The sequence below is a fragment of the Eriocheir sinensis genome, chromosome 13 (assembly GCF_024679095.1).
Source record: "Eriocheir sinensis breed Jianghai 21 chromosome 13, ASM2467909v1, whole genome shotgun sequence".
Lineage (NCBI taxonomy): Eukaryota > Metazoa > Arthropoda > Malacostraca > Decapoda > Varunidae > Eriocheir > Eriocheir sinensis.
In genome coordinates this window covers 19,227,110-19,241,757 of record NC_066521.1, presented here as the reverse complement: position 1 = coordinate 19,241,757, position 14,648 = coordinate 19,227,110, and the positions used below count along the sequence as shown (strand labels likewise).

Genomic DNA, 14,648 nt, shown 5'->3' with positions numbered 1-14,648 from the left:
TCGTTTTCTTTGTTTTCTTTCTTGTCATTCATTCTTACATATTCTTTTTCTTTGTTGTTTTTGTGGTTCTCCCCTCTTGTCTTTGTTTCTTGGTGTTCTTTTATATTAGGTTTGTTTTTATTTGTCTTTGTATCCCTATGTTTTGTTTTGGTTGTGGTTTTATTGTGCCTTTTGTGACCTTCTCTTTTCTTTCTTCACTGTCATTCATTTTATATCTGTCTTTGCTTGCTTGTCCTTTCTATCTTTGGTTTGCTCTTGTATCTTTCTCTATCGTCATTCTTATTATATACTCTTGCTTTGATTATGCTTTCTATCTTTCTTTTTTTATTTGTGTATTTCTTTACTGTCATTCTTCTTCTTCAATCTCTTCTTCTTGTTATTATTTTTATTTGGAACCACGAAAGGAAATCAAGGGAAAAATGATATTGGTAATTATTCTACGTTTCTTCCTCGCCCTGATTGATATACGTTAATTTTCTCCATGAACCGTGTTGGGAATACATTTATCTTCTCTTTATGTTGAACAGTCACTTAATTTGTTTCTTGTGTGAGCGAAAGACGAATATTTGTGCCCCTTCCACGTTTACTTGAATCTATCCTTTAAGGGCGTCGTTTTCTCTATCAATACCTGGATCAGAAAACGTGCCAGGTTGAAGGGAAGCTACGCCATACGCACGCTGGGTTTACGAGCATCATTATCATCACCACCATCAGTAACAGCCTCGATTATTGCATTGGAGGATATGGTTAGGTCTCTAGTGTTTGTTTCTGTCCTATCCTTCTACTATAAAAAAAAAAAAAAAAAAAAATTGTAAGGGGTGCATCAAATTTACCTACGAATGCCCCATAAAACAAGTATGAAAAAGTGATATAATGACCTCAAAGTACAGTCCATTATACGTCACATTCGCTACCTGTCAACGTTCGTAATATCAGAACAAAAAGAAACAGGAACTTGCTTTCGTGTCCCCCACAAACACTGAAAGAAAACGGATACCTCTCAAAATGAATCCGTTACAGTTTTCCTTTTTCATTATTTTTGTAGCGGCAACTCCTCTACCCACACAGGCAGGCAGCATGCGAGGAGAGCAATCATTAATACAGGCCTACCATTCACTACGTAGCATGAGCATAGCCTACTAGAGCCTGTGTCAGCATCTACGACTACGAAAATCAGCCAGCCAGCGAGCGAGCGAGCAAGGTGGAGGAAAACGAGAGGAGAGAGAGAGAGAGAGGGAGTATGATAGAAAACAGTAAGACATCAAGCAGGTCGATCCTCATCCAGCCACACTACACACGTGCTAACACATGTCTCTGTTTACTCCTATACACGTGGCTGGACTTGGGAATGAGACAGCTATAGGGGTGCAGTGGAAAGGCAATTGTGTAGTCAAACAGTGCAGAGAGGGAGGGAGTGAGGGGGAAAGGAGAGGGAAAGCGAGAGAGGACAGACTCACATCGGCTTGTCGTCATTAGCCCCACGAGACTCGCTCAAGGTGGCCAACATAACTCGTGACCTGCAAATAGTGACACAGTTAGGCGCCAATACCGGGACAGTTGGCAGCTCTCGAGGAGCAGAAAGAGAGAGAGAGAGATAGAGAGAGAGAGAGACAGAGAGAGAGAGAGAGAGAGAGAGAGAGAGAGAGAGAGAGAGAGAGAGTGAATCATAGAGAAGAGAGAAAAGGAAAAGGAAGAAGGAAGAGGAGAAATGAGGGCATAGAAGGAAGAAAAGAGGGAAAGTGAGAGGACAGAAAATAGAAGAACGGAAGAAAAATAAGAGAAAGAAAAAGTATGAAAAGAAAAAGAAGGGAATGAAAAAGAAGATATGAAAGAAAGAGACAAGGTAAAGAAAATGGATATAAGGAACGAGATAATTATGGTAAGAGGCAGACAAGTGGAGTAGGTACATAAGCTCTTTTGAGTACCACAAGAATCAGTACAAGAATAAATAACAGAGACAGATGAAGATGAAAAAAGAAAGAGGATCGAGGAGGAGGGAAGAGGGGATCGTAAGTCGTGATACCACAGGGAAGAGGAGGATCAGGAGCAAATACTAAAACCAATGAACAGTTTCAAAAAGAGGTAAAGGGGAAAAAACGTGTACTACAATTTCTTTTCCACGAGAGGGAAAGAACTAATGGAAAAAATACATCAGATACCCAATCCATGAAAAGGACATTAACCAGAACACCTTGAAAGGGACAGAAAAACACCCAAGTCAGATCACAATATAAATAATGCAGCAAGTCCATTTAATAATCACCTTAAGTTTATAACCCTACAGCCACTGAAGGGGAAGGACAACACACACACACACACACACACACACACACACACACACACACGCACAGACTCACACGCACACACACCAAACACCAACGAGGCAGCTCTTGGCTACACACACCACTACACACAGGACCCACGGACAGCTCTATAATAAGTCACAACATTCAAGAAAACAACTAAGGGAAGCACACACAGCATCTGCCTCGCGCCAAGTATAACACAAAGCCTTGAGCCATCGACTAAGACTCACACTCACAGGGTTCGATGCGCAGTTTTTACCCCCAACACCTTTTAAGTAGGTTTCAGTGCCACAAGAGAAGAATTGAGACCTCATATTCATAAACGTATCGGATTCCCACCTTTACGACTGTTTTCCACGGCCACAAGAGAAGGTTAACCGGGTTTTCATGGGTGGTTTTCCCTTTTCAAGATGCAGAAGTCGTGTAAAATCATCACTAGCGTCAGAATACAGTCCATGAAAATCCCAGTGACTTCTAAGAGAGGTTTTTTAAACAGGCGAACTGAGGTGCCGATAAAGAATACTGACTTGAGCCTCTTGTTTAGTACCCCATCGTCGTCGCCTCCTTCAATTGGGTTCTGCATTTTCCTATGAGCCTCTGCGTCTAGCTTCTCTCGTAAGCAACAGAAGCAGGCAAAAGAAAGCCCAATACTCAGCACATTCCCTAAGTTTTAAATAAAGGACAACGCTGCATGATGTCACCGCCACCACAAGAACCCCAACCACCACAGCTGCGACCAGGACACACGCACACGCACGTACACACAAACTTAGACACACACACACACGTACACATAAGCAGGTCCACACATGACTTACCCTTCCGAGGCGATGGAGGAGTTTCGAGACATGCTTTTAGGCGACATCTCGAAGTCCGAGTCGCTCCTGTAGAGAAAACTTTCCCTCCGCTGGGGAAAGTTCTGTAGGACGAGACCTGCCGAGGGCGAGGTCCCGTCCAGGGGGCTTCTGCCGGGCGAGGCGCCATTCTCAACGTCGAAACTGTAAAGAAAAGAACGAAAACTGTTAATACTGATGGCCCGAGGTACAGAAATGAATGCACATAGAGAAAAAATGACATAGTTGTGATAAAAGAGATTTGTTAATACTGATACTTAATACTGATGGCCCGAAGTACAGAAATGAATGCACATAGAGAAAAATTGACATAGTTGTGATAAATGAGGTTTGTTTATGTAAAGAAGATAATCTAAAAATGGAATACTGGTGCAAAAAGAACAAAAAACTGTTAATACTGATGCCCCAAGCTACAGAAACGACTGCACAGTGAGATAATTTGGTATATTTGGAGTGAACTGGTATAACCTTCAGGTTTTGTAAAGAAGATATCTAAAAACGGAGCACTGATGGAAAAAAACGAACACTATTAATACTGACATCCCAAGCAGTAGAAACGACAGTACTTGGTGAGACAACTTGATATAGATGGTGTGAACGAGTATAAGTTTCGGCTTTATACAGAAGATATCTAAAAACTGAGCACTAGCTGGTGTCGATAATTCTTTTGTGAGGTAGAAGTTGTCGTGTAGTGCTAGAAAAGTTAAAATAATGAGGATGTTACGGTCTTTTTTTCATTATTGTTTCCTTCTTTTTGCCCGTGAACTGTTTCCTTTACTGTAAAAAAAGAGAGAGATTAAAACCAAAGTATTGTTGTCAAGATAAAAACACTGTTACGTAAGCTTTAAGGAAAAAGAAAAGAAAAAAGCTTAATAAAGTGCGTCTGTAGCGTTATGAGGCGCACTTCACCCTAACTTTGCGAGGGCGAGATGGGAGTTTACCGCGCACTCACCGCCTCGTAAACAGCCAAGTTGACGCTTAAATATTTACGTTTTCTTCACTCTGCTTCCCTGATGCCTTTTTATGGGGAGCCAAACCATTATTTCCTGAGGGCCACTTTCTCGCCTCGTTCTCATCCTTGCTATCGTTCAATGGTCCATATTCTTGAACGTATCGGGCTTGGGTTAGGTAAGGTTAGGTTAGGTCGCGTAAAACTATCACTGGGATCACAAAACATCCATGAAAACCGAGGCAACAACCGTACGAGAGGAAAACCGGGCCCCTGACTTACCGCAAACAATGATACCTGATGCCATAATGGAGGGAACTCATCACCGCCCTATTCAAGGCTTCTCCACACTTTCTAGCGGGACACAAGGGAGGGTTCCAAGCCTATCATTATTCAATCTATCGCTGCAGGAAGGAAAGGCGACACGCAGAGGGGACAATAGGGGTAGCTGCGTGCACTCCGCCTTCCTTTAGAGACGATTAATTGTTAGCAGGACGTTGAAAGGAACCATTTAGCTGTCGTACTGTGCAACCTCTCTCTCCCTCTCTGACCTCCTCCTCCTTCTCCTGCTGCCCCTTCCTTCCTATCCTCATCCCCTGTTCTTGCTATGTTCACACTCCTCCTGCTCCCTAACTCTTTTCCTGCCCCTTCCTTCCCATCTTCATCTATCTCTCTTCTTCTTTATCTATCTCCCTTCCATCACTGCCCCGAACCATTTACCCCTTGCTCCACTTCCCTATCTCCTCCTTGTTCTTCCTTTTGTTTCCTCCCCTCTCTTTTCCTCTCTTCCATCTTTATCTCTTTCTTTCTAATTCTGTTTCCTTCTTTGTCTCTCTCTTTTCCGTCTTTCTCTCGATCCATTAACTAATTAACTGTGGAATTTCTCTCTCTCTCTCTCTCTCTCTCTCTCTCTCTCTCTCTCTCTCTCTCTCTCTCTCTCTCTCTCTCACCCACCTAATTCCCTTGAGGATGTGAGTTGAGCCACAAGTATTATCTAGTTTAAGAGAAGCTCCCTTTCCTCCCCTCCAGATCTTCCCCTTCCTCCATTTTCTACCTCCATTCCCTCTCTCATTTATCATCTCTCTCATTCATGCCACTCCCCCTCAAGCCTCTCCCCCCCTCCCCCCCTTCCCCCCCCGAGGTAGAGTATTGAAACCCATGTATTGTGTTGAGATGCTTCCCTTTCTACTCCTCCCATTCTCCTCTTTTTCTCTCTTGCTCTCCTCCTCCTCCTCCTCTCTCTCTCTCTCTCCTTCTTGCCACCCTCCTCCTCCCTACTCCTCCAATCCCTTCGAAGTAGCGTGTAAGCCTCTATGTATTGTGCTATGGTTGAGATATGTTCCCCTTCTTCCTCCTTATCCTCCTCTTCTTCGTCTTCTTCTTTCTCCTCCTCGTTATCCTCATTTTCTACCTCTACTTTTGCTTCTTTTCTTATTTTTTTCTTTTCGTCTTTTTTCTGCTTCTTCATTTTCATTTTTTTCTTTCTTCTTAATTTTTTTCTTTTTCTTTTCTTTTTTCCGTATTTCTTTTTTTCCTCCTCCTCCTCCTCATCATCTACTTCTTCTTTTGTTTCTCTTTCTTTTTTCTTTTTCTCTTTTTCTCCTTCATCTTCATCATCGTTTTCCTTTTCTTGTTCTTTTCTTCTCCTTCCTCCTCCTCCTCCTCACTTCCTGGTAACCTCTCGGCCTTCCCCAAGTCGTTACGGCCTAGTTGTTACGGTATACTAGGATTTCTACTCCCTCGTAACTGGTCCTGCTCCCCCCTCCCCCTTCTGCCCCCCACACTACGCCTCTTCACACCCTCCCACACACTACTAAATTCACACACTACACCCATACACCGTCACACTCACTACCACTACTACTACTACTACTACTACTACTACTACTACTACTATTACTACAGACAATACAGCCCTCCACCATATACTTTTTTTGTCTTGCTTACGGTAAAGGAGACACAACAGCTACAAAAGAGAAAAAAAATGCAGCTCGTAAAATCTCGCTCCTGCACTGAGAATAGAATAAAATCGAGTTTGATCCCAAAATAGAGGATTATATTAACTTCCTAAGGCGTTTGAATACTCCTCCAATACGGTCCTTTTTTTTTTCCTCCTTTTTCTCTCCACATCCTTCTCTCCACTCCAATACGGTCCTTCATTCTTTCCTCCCTTCTCTTCCCTCCCTCCTTCTTCATCCTCCAGAGACGCATTACGGGGGAGGGGGGGGAGGGGAGAGAGAGAGAGAGAGAGAGAGAGAGAGAGAGGAAAAGCAAGGCAACACCCAAAATTGACCTCTTCTGACCTTTCTCTTTTTTTTTTTCTCGAAGCAGCGTATATTTTTTTTTTATCAATGTTTTTTTTTCCCTTGAGCTGTCTCCCTTGCTGTAAGAAAAAAAAAAAAAAGCCCGTAAAATCTCGATCCTGCATAGAGAATAGAAAAAAAAGAGTTAGATCCTGAAAAAGAGGACTAGTTTAAGTTCCTAAGGCGTCTTGATGCTTCTCTGTGGTTCCTCTTTTCTTAGCTCATTTGCGTCCTGCCTTCAGAGACGCATCAGGAGGGAAAGCAAGTCCTCTGTTTTTTTCAACTTTTCTCCTTTCTTCCTTCCTCAATTATTTTCTTCCTTTCTTTCGTCTTTCCTTTATTTTTCTCCTTCCTTTTTTTCCTTCGTTTTCTTCCTTTCTTTATTTTTTTCCTTCTTTTTCCTCCTTCCCTTTTTCTTCCTTCCTTTCTTTCTTCCCCCCTTCCTTTCTTTCTTTCTTTCTTTCTTCCTTCCTTTTTTCTTCCCTCCTTCCTTCATTTACTTCTTTATTTTCCCTCCAAGTACTCAATTTAATTCCTGTATATCATCTTCCTACCTTCTTTTCCCTCCTTTTCCTTCCTGTGTTTCCTCCTGCCTACGACTTGAACACTTTCACGAGAAGAGTATCAAGACTCCTCTCCACCCGAAACTGACCTCTCTTGGCCTCTCATTCCTGTTTCTTTTGTTAGAGGAGCTTATAGTTGGCTTTTACGATGCTGTTCCTTTTTTTTTTGCCCTTCAGATGTCTCCCTTGCTGTAAAAAAAATAAAAAAAGATACCCCGGTGCACTCGACACGCCTCCCAGTGTGTCGACAAATAGCGGTGACTGGGTAGGCGCTCAGGAGGCATCGAGGTGGACATAAAAACGCGGGAACAAGCACTTCAACACCTCATTATCATTCTTTTACACGGACACTGAGGCGACAACATGAACGGAGGAATTTGGTAAGTTGGCAAGTCTTTTTTTATATGTTTTACAGGTTCTCCCAGTCCTCCTCCTCCTCCTCCTTACCCTCTCCCTCACTGCCTTCTCCTCCTCCTCCTCCTCCTCCTCCCTCTCTTCCTCTTCTCTTCACCTGTCTACTGAAGGGAAGACAGGCAAGGTAGATTAGTAGAGGGACAGGTGCGTGTGTGTGTTTGAAGAGTAGAGTGTGGGCAGGGCAGGTTTGGGTGGGTTGTTGGAATTCGTGGTAGTAGTAGTAGTAGTAGTAGTAGTAGTAGTAATAGTGAGTATCTTTATCTTCGTCTCTGTTATGGCAAGAAAATAACTGTAATAACGTCATTTTAGGTGTAAGAGAGAGAGAGAGAGAGAAAAACCTGTTCCTAAGAGTCATTTATCCGCGTTCCCCCTGCTGCCCCCCCCTCCCCCACCCCCCTCCACCCCCCCCTTTAAACACTCGAAGGGCGGACACCTGGCGTGGGTGGAGGGGGAGAGGGGGGGTGGAAGAAGGAGGGGGGGGAGAGGGTACCAGGTGAGACAGGTGACAGCTCTTCTTCACAACAGAACGATCAGGTGTTGTGTGAGAACCGAAGAGGAAGGAGGAGGAGGAGGAGGAGGAGGAGGAGGAGGAGGAGGAGGAGGAGGAGGATTGCTAGCGCCGTGATTCATATACCAGCCTCCCCCTCCTGCTCCTCCCCTTCTCTCCTCTGCCCTCCCTCCCCCGCCCCGCTCCGCCCCGCCCCGCCCCTTCCAGTTTACGGGGCCTTGGGGTACTTACAAAACCACCACTACCACCACCACCACTACCGCCTCCACCTTCGCTTCTCTCTTCCTCCTTTCCACCTTACCTGCTTCATATGTTCCTCCACTATAGTTTCCCTCCTTCCTCCTGCCCTCCTCTTTTCTCTCCTCTATTTTCCAACTCTCTCTCTCCCTCCTTCCTATTTCTCCCTTCCTCCTATTTTCTCTCCCCTTTTCTTTCTAATTACCTCTGCGTTCCCTATTATCTCCCTTCTACCTAATTTCCTCTCCCTCTCTTCTTCCTTTCTATTTCCTCTTCCTCAGTTTTTCTTTCTCTCCTTCCTCCTGTTTTCTATTTTTTTCCTCTCCTTCCTTCTTTCCTCTTCCTCCACTTTTCTCTCCCTTCCTTCTCTCTTACCTCCCTCCCTCTCCCTCCTCCAGTAGTTTGCACCGTATAAACTTTGTGTGATATGAATGTCTATATAACTCTCTCTCTCTCTCTCTCTCTCTCTCTCTCTCTCTCTCACCACTACTATTATCATCACCACCATCACCTCCATCATCACCACTAAAATGAATCTATTATCACCATCTTCATCACCACCCTCACCACCACCACCACCACCACCACCACCACCACCACCCTCACCACCACCACCACCACCACCACCACCACCCTCACCACCACCACCACCACCACCACCACCACCACCACCACCACCCTCACCACCACCACCACCTTCCTTCCTTCCTTCCTTTCTTCCACCACCACCTCTCCTTCCATCTTCCTCTTCACCACCACCACTTTAATATTGAGTAACGTCACTGTCAAGGTGTGATGAAGGGAATGTGATGAAGTGCCTCGTTTTACATTCCATCCCTCAACCCCTTATCTTCCTTCCTTCCTTCCTTTCTTCCCTTCTTCCATTCATCTCTCCTTCCTTATCTTCCTCTCCTTATTCAACCCTTTCTTTATGTCCTTTCTTCTGTTATTCTTTATCTTAATTTCGACCTTGTTTCCTTTCTTCCTTCCTTCCTTCCTTCCTTTCTTCCCTTCTTCTCTCCTTCCTTATCTTCCTCTCCTTATTCAACCCTTTCTTATGTCCTTTCTTTCTTCTGTTATTCTTTATCTTAATTTCGACCTTGTTTTCTTCCTTCCTTCCTTCCTTCCCTCCTTCCACGCATCTCTCCTTCCTTATCTTCCTCTTCTTATTCAACGTTTTCTTATGTCCTTTCTTCTGTTATTCTTTATCTTAATTTTGACCTTGTTTCCTTCCTTCCTTCCTTCCTTCCTTTCTTCCCTCCTTCCATCCATCTCTCCTTCCTTATCTTCCTCTCCTTATTCAACGTTTTCTTATGTCCTTTCTTCTGTTATTCTTTATCTTAATTTCGACCTTGTTCCTTCCCTCCTTCTCTCCTTTCTTTTCGTTTCTCTCTAAGTGCTTTATTAATCATTTTCTGTACTTAGTCTATCTTCTTTCCCTTCTTCTCTTTCTTCCTTCTTTCATTTCTTCCCTTCACCTCTTTCTTCCTTCCTTCCGTGTCTATTGGCTCTTTATTTATGTTCTTTGTTTTTCTCTTTTACTTTCCTGTTTTTCTTCCTTCGCTTCATTCTTTCTTTTTTTATTGTTTTTTTATCGAAGTTATCCATTTCATTCTTGTATTTCGTCTTCCCTCCTTTCCTTTCCCATCCTTTTCTATTTTTTTCTTCCTTTCCTTTAATTTCTTCTCTTATTTCCCATTCCTTCCTCTCCTGTTGTTTTTTCCTTCCCTTTCTTCTTTTTTCTATTCCTTCCTCTTCTATTGTTCTTTCCTTCCCTTTCTTCTTTTTCCTATTCCTTCCTCTTCTATTGTTCTTTCCTTCCCTTTCTTCTCTTATTTCCTATTCCTTCGTCTCCTATTATTCTTTCCTTCCCTATTCTCCTTTCCCTTCTAAGTACGCCATCTATCTCTTCTTTCCTAAATGGGCAATAAGTTTTTTTTTGCTTTATTTCAATTTTTTTTTTATTCCTCCATCCATCCTTTCGTATATCTTCCTTGTCTTAATCTTTCTTCCTCCTCCATCTTCATCCCTTCCCCTTCTCCTCTATCTTTATCCCTTCCCCTTCTCCTCCATCTTTATTCCTTCCCTTTCTCCTCCATCTTTATCCTTTCCCCTTCTCCTCCATCTTTATTCCTTCCCTTTCTCCTCCGTTTTTATTCCTTCCATTCTCCTCCTCTTTCTTCCTTTCCTGGTCTCGCCTCTAATCCATCTTCTTCATTCCTCTCTCCTCCCTCTCATTTCCTTCTCCCTTGTTTGCCTTTCTCTCCTTTATCTCCCTTCACCCTTCTTCCTCTTATCTCATCTTTCTTGCATCCATAATTTCTCTCCTCCCTTCCCTTCCCTTCCCTTCCCTTCTCCTCCCTTCCCTTTCCTTCGTCTTCCCTTCTCTTCCCTTCCCTTTCCTTCGCCTTCCCTTCCATGTCTTCTCCACTTCGTTTTCTCTACGTCTTCGTTTTATTTGTTTTCTTTTTCGTTTTTCTGGTTTTTTATCTAAAGTTTTTCTGCTTTTTTCTTTTTTTTATTTTTTTTTTATTTTTCTTTTCTTTGTTTTGCTTTTTTCTTTTCTTTTTTTCTTTTGCTTTTCTTTCTTTTCTTTTTCTTTTTTCTTTTCCTTTTTTCTTTTTCTTTTTCTTTCTTTTGTTTTTTTGCTTTTTTTGCTTCATTTTTGCTTTTTTCTTCTTCGTTTTCTCTTTTTTTTTCCTTTTTCTGCTTCTCTATCTAAACTTTTTCCTCGTGCATTCATCTCTCTCCTTCCCACTTTCAATGGAGGAAGGAATGAAAGGAAAGGAAAAAGGAGAGAGAAACTTTGCAATACTGAAGGCCCGATCTTTTCTTTCCTTTCTGTATACCTTTTTTTCCTCTTCATTCCTTTCCCTTCCCTTCCTCCCTTTCCTTTCCTTTCCCTTCGCTAGTCATTCCATCCCTTCTACTTTCTTCTCTTTCCTTAAATTTCCCTTCCTTTCCATTTTTCACTTTCCTTTCTTTTCCTTCCCTTCCCTCCCCTTCCCTTCCTTTCCTTTCCCTTCCCCAGTCTTTCCATCCCTTCTACTTTCTTCTCTTTCCTTCCATTTCCCTTCCTTTCCACTTTTCCCTTTCCTTCCATTCCATTCCCTTTCCTTTCCTTTCCTTTCCCTTCCCCAGTCTTTCCATCCCTTATACTTTCTTCTCTTTCCTTCCATTTCCCTTCCTTTCCACTTTTCCCTTCCCTTCCCTTTCCTTCCTTTCCTTTCCCTTCCGTAGTCTTTCCATCCCTTCTATTCCATTTCCCTTTCCATTCCTTCTATTCCCATCCCTTCCCTTCCGACGTTTCAATATCTCTTTCACTCAATGACCTCTTCTCCCCCTCCTCCTCCTCTTCCTCCTCCACTCCTCCTTCCTTTCTTCCTTTCCCTTTCGTAGTCTTTCCATTCCTTCTATTCCCTTTCCCTTCCGACGTTTCAATATCTCTTTCACTCAATGACCTCTCCTCCTCCTCCTCCTCCTCCTTCTCTTTCCTCCTCCTCCACCCTTCCTTCCTTTCTTCCTTTCCCTTTCGTCTCAGGTAAATTAAATCACGGGCTTGTATTCACCTGAGTATCCCCAGGCAATCATTAATCACACCTTTCTCATCTCCTTCTATTCATCCTTCTTCCTCCTCCTCCTCCTCCTCCGCATTCTTCGTCTTACTTTGTGTCGTAGTCTGGTCTTATTCTTCCTCCTCCTCCTTCTTCTTCCTTTTATCACTTTCCCCTTTTCTTTCTTTCTTTCTTTCGTTTCGTACAATTTTTTCTAATCTTTTTCGTCATTTTTTTTTTTACCCTCCTTCTCTTCCTCCTCCTCATCTTCGTCCTCCTTATTTTCTTTTTTCTTCGTCTCCTTTTTATCTTTTTTTATCTTTTTTTTTTTTGCTCTTCCTCTTTTCTTCATTCCTAGTTTGTGTTACCTTTCGCTTCCTCCTCCTCCTCCTCCTCCTCCTCCTCCTCTTCCTCTGCATTTCCTCTTTGTGTTAGGAGAGGAAACAAGAGGACAAGAGGAACAGAGGAAAATATGTTTGACTGTAAGAGAGAGAGAGAGAGAGAGAGAGAGAGAGAGAGAGAGAGGGGGGGGGGGGGGGTCGCACCAGGAAGGAAGGGTGATTGCTGCACTAAAATCAATGTTGGAACGGCCTTACCCTCTGCCCCTCCCCTCCCCCCCTGCCCCTCCCCCCTCCCCCCACACACACGCTGCAGGGCAAAGCAATGTATGTATGTGTGAGAGTGGGGGCGAGGAAGACTCATAAGAGGACCCGGGTGAGAAATGGTAGCAATGGAGTGTGTTCGTGTGTGTGTGTGTGTGTGTGTGTGTGTGTGTGTGTGTGTGTGTGTGTTATTGGGTGCCCGAACGCGGATCAACATTGACCCAAACCACCAATTAAACGAAGAGGAGGAGGAGGAGGAGGAGGTGTGAGGGAGAAAAAGGAAAACGAGGTGATATGACAAAAAAAAGAAAAAAAAAGAACGTCTGCAAGAGTGAATGGAAGAGAGGGAAGGAGAGAAGAGAGAGAAAAAAAGAGGGAGAGGGAGAGGGATTGAGCAAGGGAGAGTTGACGTGAAAGCCGAATGAAAGAGAAAAAAAAAATAGATGACACTTCAGGGGAGAGAGGGAAAGAAAGAAACAACAAAAATAAAAAGGTGGCTGAGTGATCTGGATGAGGGTGCCACGTTCAGCAGGACCCAGGTTCGATTCCCGCCCGCTGGTACAAACAAGCTAGTAATATTTCAGTCACCGCCGAGTGGCCTAAGTTCAGTATTATAAAACACTCACTTCTAACATCAACTATTTCTAAAGGTCAAAGAGGGGGTCAATCGGGTTCTAATGAGTGTTTCTTTAGGTTCACGGTACGGAAGAAGGTTCAGACTACCACCAGGGTCATATAACTACTCCTGGAAATGCCCAGAACTCATACGAAAGCCTTGTCAAATATGTGAACTTAAGCGACGAATTGTTTAGTAATACAGCCTAAGACTATACCCACATGCTGTCCTGAAGACCACCTATCAACCCGGACTCTAGATTCTCTCCAAAAAAGGATCAAAGATGAGCTCCAGGGGACAGCATGAGCCAGGGAAGAGGCGCTACTATAAACACTTGCCTGCGCTATAATGAGTTTGGGGCCGACCACTAGACCCTACCAAGAAAGACTACCGGGAAAATAAAGTAAATAAAAAATAATGAAAGAAAATAAAAATAAATAAATGAATAAAATAGAACCGTTGATAGGGAGACTCTTTGACCACCTGTTCCTCCGCCACCATACTGCCTCTCTGCTTCCTGCCTCTGCACCAACACAACAACAACAGCAACAATAACAACAACAACAACGCCACAACCACCATCTTGAGAGAGGAGACTTTATTACCTGCTTACTAATTACCTTCCAAACACAGGTGGTGACAACAACAAACTTCTCTCTCTCTCTCTCTCTCTCTCTCTCTCTCTCTCTCTCTCTCTCTCTCTCTCTGTTCCCTTCTTTATCTCTCTGTTTGTCATCCTTCCCTCCGTTCCCTTATTTCTTCCCCTCTTTTCCTTACTTCTCTTTTCATTTCTCTCTCTCTCTCTCTCTCTCTCTCTCTCTCTCTCTCTCTCTCTCTCTCTCTCTCCCTCCTTTAAATCCTTTCTTTCTATCTCACTTCCTTTTTTTCTTTCTTCCCCCCTTCTTTAATTTATTCCTCTTCCTCCATTCCTTCTTTCTTTCTTCTTCCTTAATCCTTCTCTCTCCTTCTCTACTCCTTATTCTCTTTCTACTTCCTTATTTTATTATCTATTCTTCCTTCCATCTTCAATCCTTTCCTAGCATCTATCAGACTCTTCTTCCTCTTTCTCTCTACTTTTTCCTCTCCTTTTCTTCTTACTTTTATTCATTCTTCCTTCCTTCTTCCATCCCCTCCTCTCATTTATCACCCTAAGTATTCTTCCTCCTCTCCTTACTCTTCCTCCTCTTTCACTCTACTCCTTCCTCTCCTCCCCTCTCTTCTCCAATCCCTTCCTCTCATCTATCACCCAAATTCTTCCCCCACTCACCTTCTGCCTCCCTCCTCCTCCCTCTCTCCATTAGGTTTCGCCCATTAACACAGGTAGCTGGTGTTGGGCGAGCCTCTACCTGACGTCTGATTAATTAAAAACCCCGTCAGGTGCCTAATGAGTCAGGTGGTACAGGTGGGACAAAAAAAGCTCGCCTCTCTAAAAGCTTTCATTGGCGGCGCCGCGTTCATTGAGAATATAAAGTCCGGTCTGGTCTGATGAATTGGGAGTAGATTGGTATGCTTCCCCTGTGCCCCCTAGGTGGTGCTCTTCTCTGGGCTGTGAGACATATTGGAAGTCCTTTTATATGGTTCCCTTGTGCCGTGTTGGGATAAGGGAGCATGGGTTAGTCTTTTCCTTGGTTGTATGGATAAATTTTTTTTAAAGCTAAAGAAACAGCTCAAGGGCAACAAAAAAAGGTATAAAAAAAAAAGCCCGCTAATCGCTGTTCCCACAAAGACAAAAGTAATGAGCG

At 43.4% G+C, this 14,648-nt stretch overlaps 1 protein-coding gene across 1 annotated transcript in view; it reads right to left on the bottom strand.

The window, feature by feature from the left end:
* Positions 1-14,648, bottom strand: part of LOC126997814 (cAMP-specific 3',5'-cyclic phosphodiesterase, isoforms N/G-like) — a 141,028-nt gene that overhangs the window by 50,143 nt on the left and 76,237 nt on the right. Inside the window, exons 3-4 of the mRNA XM_050859026.1 lie at positions 3,125-3,304; positions 1,458-1,517 (exon numbers count right to left, since the gene is read on the bottom strand). Coding sequence (XP_050714983.1) covers positions 1,458-1,517; positions 3,125-3,304 — 240 coding nt within the window. The remainder of the gene's footprint in view (positions 1-1,457; positions 1,518-3,124; positions 3,305-14,648) is intronic.